The 9,004-nt window shown below is 37.8% G+C and overlaps 1 protein-coding gene across 1 annotated transcript in view; it reads right to left on the bottom strand.

The window, feature by feature from the left end:
- Positions 1-2,521: 2,521 nt before the first annotated feature.
- Positions 2,522-9,004, bottom strand: part of SMS (spermine synthase) — a 39,549-nt gene continuing 33,066 nt past the window's right edge. Inside the window, exons 10-11 of the mRNA XM_010142234.1 lie at positions 6,036-6,151; positions 2,522-3,053 (exon numbers count right to left, since the gene is read on the bottom strand). Coding sequence (XP_010140536.1) covers positions 3,011-3,053; positions 6,036-6,151 — 159 coding nt within the window. The 3' untranslated portion in view covers positions 2,522-3,010. The remainder of the gene's footprint in view (positions 3,054-6,035; positions 6,152-9,004) is intronic.

Genomic DNA, 9,004 nt, shown 5'->3' with positions numbered 1-9,004 from the left:
AAGTGACCTTCCCCACCACAAACATCAGTGTGCTGTTCCATACTGCAGAATGTCTTATCTGAGCAAATTTCATATGGAAAATAACCAAATCCATTCATCTGAGACAGAAAAGATACTCGACAAAAGGACCACTAAGTACCTTTATGCGTGTTAGGTGACAAGAAAGAGGTACAATGGTAAGCATCATACCCATCAATTCTGTAATTTTAACACCGAATCCACAACGTATTAACAATTCAAACACACAGGTAATAGCAGCGTACCTTTATTTTAAAATGTGCACTGCACTGATGCAGGAGATACATCGCCAGTAGTCTTCTCTTTGCACAAACTATCAGTCAAGTTTTTAAATCCTTAGATCACATTTCTAGGTGGAAGCAGCATTCAGTGCAAAGAATAATTAAGAAAACCCTAATGTTAACCATATCTTGGTAACTGTTTGCATACATAGTACAGCAATCGTAGCTATTTCCCAACTGGCCTCGAATATGGAAAACTGATCAGCTATAGAGGTTTGCATCTAAAAATTCTAACACAGAGAGACTTGTTTTCCTTTTTAAAAAAATCTACACTACAGCCACAAATAAACAAACTGATGGCGTGTATATATTTGCTCAGAATCAACTCAGCAACTTAAAAAAATATGTTCATGTTTGCTGAATTGCTTTATACTGCATCTATCACTTTAAAAAACCTACCTTAAAAAAAGTTTAAAGAAAAAAATAATTCCTCCAACTCTTTATACCATATCAGCTGAAAAGATCTGCAAGCACTGCTGCCTCTCACCTATCAATACATAATTCAGGTTCCCTAGTCATTCCAGGAACCGATTACAGAACATCCCTCCACACCTAACATCTTTGTGCTCAGGTGATGCTGAAGAAAAGCACTAGCCTTGGTAAAGCAAGCGTACTAAGTCATGTTCCATTCCACAAGTTCCCTTGCTAAAAAAACAACCACCCCCACTTGTTGTGACTGATTTCTACATCTATCAAGCTCACTCAGGAACATATATGCTCTAAGCCCCATCCCAGTGAACGCCTGTGTGCTCAATTTCACCTTCGTGAGTAATCATACCAAGAATCAACAGGAATGCTCACGCTTGAAAAGACAGGATACGTGTAACTGTTCAGAGGACATCGGCACTCACTTGCAGTCCTGTATCAGAAATGAAGGGTCACTACCAGGTTACAGGCAAATCATCAAGGTGTTCTCTGGAATGTATGCAACAGCTGAAACGCTCGGGGAAATGCATGACACTCGTCCTGTGTAAAGGGAGGCTCTCTGGGAGTATGTAGGGGTGCATAAGCTGTAGGCCATGGAAGAACTGTGCCCCACATTGAAGAATTAACATTTACTGGTTTAAATTATTGAAGCTAAATTGAAGAGTACTTCTATTGGCTCTCCAAACAGAAATCGTTTTAACAGCAGCACTGTACAATATGAAAATAATTATACAGCAAATGAAGAGCAAATTTTGCAAGTTTTCCAGTATCACTCTAAAATTCTACATAGGCTACTCAGATTTCATGAACAGTTTATATATGTGGGACCCAGTAAAATTCTTGTTCACGTATTATTGAAAAATACAGATGTTCAGAGTGCTCATTTGTTTCGTTTTCATTAACAGTATCTTGGGGGGGTGGCATGGAAATCAACTCCTTCCAATAAAACTAAGAAAATGTTGATACTAGGTGTTGAAGGAAAAAACACAACTTGATTATGGTTTAGGATTAGAGCGTTTAGGGAAACAGTGAACTTTTTATTCTATCTTGGAAACGTACAGAAATGCACAGAATGGTTATACCCTTCCTACTTCTTTTGAAGTGGGATCTTTTAAACACTGAAAACAAAGTTTTAGTCAATACATAGCACATTCTTACAAAAATATTAACTTTTCAGAAAACATGAGAAACAGTTAAAGAAAAATGCTTCTATCTTTTAGAACAAATGCAACCCAGCTTCCACCGATTTTTATGCTGTAATTCAACAAGAGCCCCACGCAACCTGGTCAATATGCAGCAGTACAGCCAGGTCTTACTCTACTGAAGCATACATCCTTGCCTCAAAACATTCAGTACTGTGCACATGAATCCCGACCACACCCACATTTCTTTACCCTCTAAAGCAACCTTTCCTTCTTCAAGAAGCTAGGGCTTCCGATAAGGTTGAGGACCATATGCCTGCAAGAACGTCATTACACTCAAATTCTTGTACTGTGGTGGGATGGAAGAAACAGCTTTAATTTTCAGGCTGATAAGAGATCAAAGTGCCTATAACCTACTGTTAAATGAATATCAAAATCCAAATCAATACAGCAGCAGCTAAAGAATTCCACGAGGTGAAAGGTCAAAGATTCTTCTCTTGCAGAAGAGATTATACAGCAATGATGAATGAAACCGAAGTAAATAAACAAAATTGAAAATTAGCTTTCTTCCCTTCACAATGAAAAGACTTTGGGTATCCTTTCAGAAGATTTTTTCCTTTTTCTCTCTTTTTTATTTATGCCCCTCTCTACATGGAAGCACTGCAGTGTTCATTTAAAAAAAAATAATTAAACAAAAACCCCTCCCATCCTTAAAAAGCACCATAGATAAAATCTGGTGGAAAAACGAAAAAAAATAAAAACAAACTCCATGAACCACCCTTCAGGGATGAAATGCTAAAGATGTCTTTTTTAATCAATTGGTTTGTGAAGATCTACAAAAAAAGGATCACATTCTAAAGGTTCAGTGCATTCAGCAGCTATATAGTTCTGCTGCTCATTCATCTTTAAGTTGACTTTCAAAAATAACAACCTAGCTCATCAAAATATACATTTTCCATTTGCTTTTAAATTAAAATAATAATAAAAAACATTTAAAGAATTCACAATCAATAGCATGACTACGTTTCAGGATCATCTACAGCATATAATTTAAAGGTTCAAGATGCCAATATGCAGCATGTGGCAGGCCTATATGCTCCATGCAGCATGTACATTTAGGATAATCTCAAATAATCTTGATGTTCAGATGTCAGTTTGTTTCTTCCAAATAGTGTAGAATACCCATCTGGAGAAAATATGCTGTTAAGGAAAAAAAAAAACAGCAAAGCTTGTAGTACACAGTTATAAGTTCTTTTCACTTGTATTCTGATTCTGCAAACTTCTGGTAGCTCATGAAGATGTGGTAGGTGAAACCCTCGAAAGTGTTATCTCCCTGGATCCTCTTTTTGACTCAGCAGTTCAAAAGAGCATCCCATTTCTACTGAAGCTGAAATCCATTCCAGACACGTTTTCTCACTCTTGCTGCAGACTTTCAGGTGGTGCATTTTTTGTACTGCAACCACTGAAGGAACTACAGAAGTATTTGGGAAGAGTGATCAAAGCTTTGATCAGGAGTTCACCAAGTTGGGACCCCTCTTGCTCATCTTCTCAATTGTGAAGTAGCAAGCTTGAATACACAAGAGACATCCAGCTACCCAACTTGTGAATCCCTAAGGTGGACACAATCAACAACAAAATCAGAGACATTCAGCAGCTGAATACTAGGTGTCCAGGTATCTTACCGGGCAAAGATTTAAACATCTACTGCCTCAACAGGAATTCTCTTGAACGCTCAGATTCATCTGAATTTTGCCTAGGCTTTTCTAAAAGCTTCTGTGGTGTTTGTCTTAGGTACCTCAATGCTCTTCAGAAAGCAGGACTTTGTCATCCAGACTGAGCTAGAAGCAAATACAGAGCAACTGGCAGCTGTATCACTGCTGTTTTAGCTGCTCCTCCGGGGGTAGATGGACCCTGTTTAAGGGTGATACAGAAGCTATGCTCATACCACCTCAGTTTCAAAACCTCAGTTCTCTGAGGTACTCCTGGCAAGATAGCTAACCAAGAGAGCTCTCTTGCCACGCTGGACACATGAAGCCAGAGCTACATAATTCCACCTGCTTCCAGAGAAGCAGATAGGAGGATGAGACATGAGCATCACCTTTAAAAGGTACAGCCACAGCTGCAGACTAAGGCATAGATTTCTGGGATGGGAGCCTCCATGATCACCACAAGGACCTTGTGGAGACCTCCGGGACACATACGCTTTCCTTAAAATAGAGAGCTGGCTTTTAAGTCAACAGCTACTTCAATTTCACATGACTGCCACAGCAACACTTGTTATCACCAGAATTTCAAGTAACACTTCCACACAGTAAGATTTCTTGAAGCGGGCAGAACGAGTAACAATAAAAAGTGATAAGCCACCTTAGTACTTTGACTGTATTCAAGTACCTGCGCAGATAACTTTTGGCCAGATTACAAAAATGAGTATTTGCATAAGTGAAAGATTTTACAACATTTCTTAAACAGCTCAAGAGATTTCAGGCACTTAAATGAATGTCACAAATGTGTCACATTCTTCAGAAAGAAATAAACACCTTATTTTTTATTACTGGTCATAATTCTACTGTAAACTATCACATCAAGTCATCCATGAAACCGCATTTAGGTATAACCTTCCATTCAGTACGTACACCTAGCTGGAAATCTTTAAGTTTCAAGAAAGGTGATGACCTGTGCCTTAAATATAAGTAAAGAGCTATCAGAAGTCCAAGGCCAAATTAAAAGTTAGCATACATACTTTGGACTAACCTGAAGTCATTCAGATGACTTCTTTCAACATTCTTGTACCTATACCATTATATTAACTCAAGCAGGAAAATCAAACTAATAAACCCTGCCACATTTCTCTAAGAACTGTTCACTTTCAAGTGCCACTGAACTATTTAATGGCCAGTTTTCATAAATTTATTGCTAAAAATTTCATACCTGTGAGCTTACTAGAAACATTTAAATGTATTTTTGAAAGGAAGGAGCATTTGTTGTTCGATTCATTTTTAAACATTGTTGCACACTTCCAAATAAACAATACAGTAAGTATTTAGAAGACTTTGAGGGTGCATACTTCAAAAGACACACATTGCACTAACACCTGGCAGCTGTAAAGGCAAAAATAACCAGTTTCTCTGAAATTGTAAGCTACAAGGGCAACTATCTTCATATCCTCTTTCACTCCTTTTTTATCTTGAAAATGTTAAGATCAAATCTGAGTTTCACCGGAGAGCTGAAATAATGAGAAGCAGGAGGAGTTTGTTGCAGTCAGGATGGAGACCAGAACAGCAGGCTACAGCAGTAAACAGATTAGAGACAGAGAAGGGTGGCAAAATGAAAACACAGAACAGAAGAAAGGATGTGGCAGGGTTTCACATGCTTAATGTACTCTGAATAAGGAGATCCTGGAAAGACCTCTCCTGTCAAGAAAGGGACAGCTACAAGCAGCATTATCCTGAGGAAACATTTCCTGGATAGCACACAAATGCAGCCAGCAGTACCACCCTACAGCAGACCAAAATGCCTCTCGAGCTAATGGCTTGAAGCCGAAACTTCTAGGTCCTTGTATAACTTGCTTGCCACCCACAAAATGAAGACATTCTGAAGGATTATTATTAGGAATGGGATGTCACTGAGAAATGTGTATACACCTCCACTTGGAATTTTTTCCCTGTTACACTAACTAGTAATGATTCTTAGGAATCACTTTTTCTCCCCATTAAAAATCCAGAGATGTACATCTAAAAAATAGATCTATCAGAGAATATTTAAAGATCTGAATTGTGTCCACATGTATGAAGGTAGTTCGAGGGTTTTGTGTGAAAGAAACAGAGAAAAAGATAGAGCCTTGCCAGAATTCCCAGGCAGCACTGCCCTCATCATAGAGTTTATCCTACATCACAAACAATACACTTGGAAAAACTCGAAAACATTAACAAAACACAGCCTTATCTTGACAGGTCCTGATCATTTTGCCAGCTGTGAGTTTATGGCACCTTTAAAATGTAATTCCTGTAATTATCCTGAAAATAAAACTGCAGTAGTTCGTTTACTATGAAAAAACATTAATAGTGTTTAAATTAGAACTACCTTCTTGCCCTTGAATTCACTACCACCAAGCAATCTAAGCTTGCTTTATTTATTATACTCTCCACCCTTCTTCAGTCTTTAAGGATACAATTCCATGTAGGAGGGAACGCACACGGTTTCTTTTGAAAACTCTACAGGACAATAAAGCCTGCTAAGCTGTTCTTCATACAGAGTCAAGGCATCAGTCAGATTGATACAGTTTCCCTGAAGAAAAAAAGAAAAGTCCCAGTTACAATCAAACAAATAACACAAAATTGCAGATGAATATATACCTTTTGATTAATGCAAGGCTCCCGCATACTTGAGAACCAGATACATGCTGTTCTTAATATTTACAAGGCAAATACTGAACAGCTTGTCATTATTCTGATTACAGCAAACAACAATCTGTATCTTTTCAAGAGAGGGTAAGTATGGGGGGGATTATCTATCTTCTCTTTAGCAGAAGCAACCATCATGCTAGGGCTTCCAGTTGTAACAGACCACCATGTGGTGTTTACCCTGTAACATCTACTCAACCATTTTCTTTAATGATTGCTTAAATGTTACAGTAAACAGTATTACGACATCCAGATTTTCTGAATTATTTAACGTTGCCTAGGTCTTACGACGTTTAAATGCACTATAAAAAAACCCCTATAACCTATTCATTTCAAACAGATTCTTCCACAGAGCAACATGACAGAACAAATCTGATTATACAGAAGTTCTGGGGCTGCAGGCTACATGCTTCCAGTTTCTGCGTAACATGCTTCTGAAAAGGAAGTAATTCCCACGATACTGTCTTCTTGGAGCTGTGTCTTAAGTCATCGAAGACTATTAGTAGTATCCACTTCTGAACAAAACAAAAATCCACACGTAGATTGTCTAACAGTGTAACTACGAAATATCAGACACATTAAATTCTTAGCATTCCTTCCTAGACTATATATTATCCAAACAAATGATTTTTGGAATACAAACATCAAGGATTACAAATGATGAGGAATTTAAAAGAAAAACAAAACAAAGAATTAATTACAAGCACAGTTTTGTCCAAAGCTAACTGTTAGTAAGCAGAAGTTACTGCAACATACCTGGGATACCCATACAAAGAAAGCTCTAAAGAAGTGACTACCCATATCAGGTTTGAAAATTTAGCACTAACAGTGAGCCCCCAGAACACCAGACTGAATAAACACTAACAACCCAAAGCAATAAAAGTCAGTTTTAAGTTTAATAAAAAAATTTCTTGTCAAATGCCTTGCCTTTCTTGCCCACGTAACTGAGCAGACTAGTGGATACTTCATGACCTTAAAGAATGTTCTTAGGAGAGTGGCAAATACAAGTTATTTGACCACTAATTTAAGAGAGTGAAGTTGAATATAGTCACCACTACATGGTCTACAAATGAGTCAGCTTTGGTTTTCCAGGTATGAGACACTGAATAAAGACCCACCAATAAAGACTTACTGTGGTTGTAGCGCAGCATAGAGACAAGAGATTCCCTAATTCTGGTCAAGAGAGATGATGTTAATGGTCCTTGGCACAGTGAAAATTGATTCATAGTCTTCTACTTCCACCACTTTCATGAGGAACCTTCAGCTCAACCTATAGGTCCCAAACACGATGTCCAATCACACCGTAACTTGCTGTTCATGTGTAGTGCACATGATGATGAATCTACCCTGACCACAGAACATGTGCTTCTCTGGTCATGTGGGACAGGATGAGACACCTTCAGGAGATAATTGCCTCCATCCTTCCCTAATGGTTTAGTACCTTACAGTATAAATGGCTTTTACATTGACCTAGCACAGTGCCTATTTGTTTTTCTATTTTCTAATCAGCAGAAAGAGAAGGGTTAACTAGCATTTCTCCAGAATTACTTTCAACATAAAAATTCTTAGCTTTTCAATACATTTTACCACTTCTTGCAGAGGAATAATGCTATCCACTAAAAAAAAAGACGTCAACAAAAAAGTGAACTTTCACGTTACTTGAATACACAGATCGTAGTAGCCTAGCACACAAGCCAAAGTCCCACAAAATGATGGAAACGGACCCAAGGCACAAGTTTGCTATTCATCTCAGATAACAACATTAGTCTCAATGATACAAGGATATGTGTCAGGCAGAAAAAGGTCTAGTCAAATAAAAAGAAGAAGAAACACTCATTTACTAATACAGCTAGCTTTTTGGTTTCTAGATGACTTTCTGTTCATGACTGGACATGTTAAAAGCCTTCCAGTATAAGCACCTGCAAGCAGAGTACTGCTTTTGATACTTAAAAGCACTGAACTTTGCGAGACAAAGCCAAGAAAGCCAAAAGCAGTAGACTCCACCTCTGGAATGGCAGTATCTTCCCTCTGTTCTGACCGATTTCTAGAAATGTTTGCATACACACACACACATTATTTTGGGGTTTTTTTCCAGTTACTGAATGAGGTATCTTGTTCCTTCCTTCCCTTAGATAACATGTGTAAGTCACATCTGATTGTGAAAGATTCCAGATGATTCAACTAAGAAAAAAGAGCTAATTAAAAATGATAGCTCTTACAATCACAGCTTATTCAGTATTTTAAGACCTCTAACTTGAAACGAGGTCAAGTTCTATAGGACACTAGGAACCAAGAATTTATTCAACTCTTGCAAAATGCGTACACTACAATTTCACACGTGTGCACCACTAACTCATTTTGAAGCTTTTAACTCAAGAGAAGAGTCTTGAAGAAAGCTGCTTTTTACTGTAACTCCTGCTTTTAGCAATCCTGGATTTAAAATGGCCCTAAAATAGTTAGAAAGCACACAGATGCAGCTGGAAGTTAATTTTCAACATAAGGAACTAAGATGAGTTTGACCAACCAATACTACTTGTGTTCTTACAAACAATGTACAAGGGAGAGACTGAAAAAAGCAGAGATATTTGAAATCAGTATGTCCGAACAGCTCCACCTACATTGTTATCATCTGATATTGATACATGGAAATAACTAGAAACAAAGTGTAGAATGAACATTCTGACTCTGGGATTTAAACTATTTTTTCTACTTTAATGGTAGGAATTTTTTTCCCTAC

This window comes from Buceros rhinoceros, unplaced genomic scaffold (genome assembly GCF_000710305.1).
Source record: "Buceros rhinoceros silvestris isolate BGI_N320 unplaced genomic scaffold, ASM71030v1 scaffold2638, whole genome shotgun sequence".
Lineage (NCBI taxonomy): Eukaryota > Metazoa > Chordata > Aves > Bucerotiformes > Bucerotidae > Buceros > Buceros rhinoceros.
The sequence above is the reverse complement of the archived record's forward strand: the minus strand, read 5'-3'. Positions and strand labels throughout refer to the sequence as shown.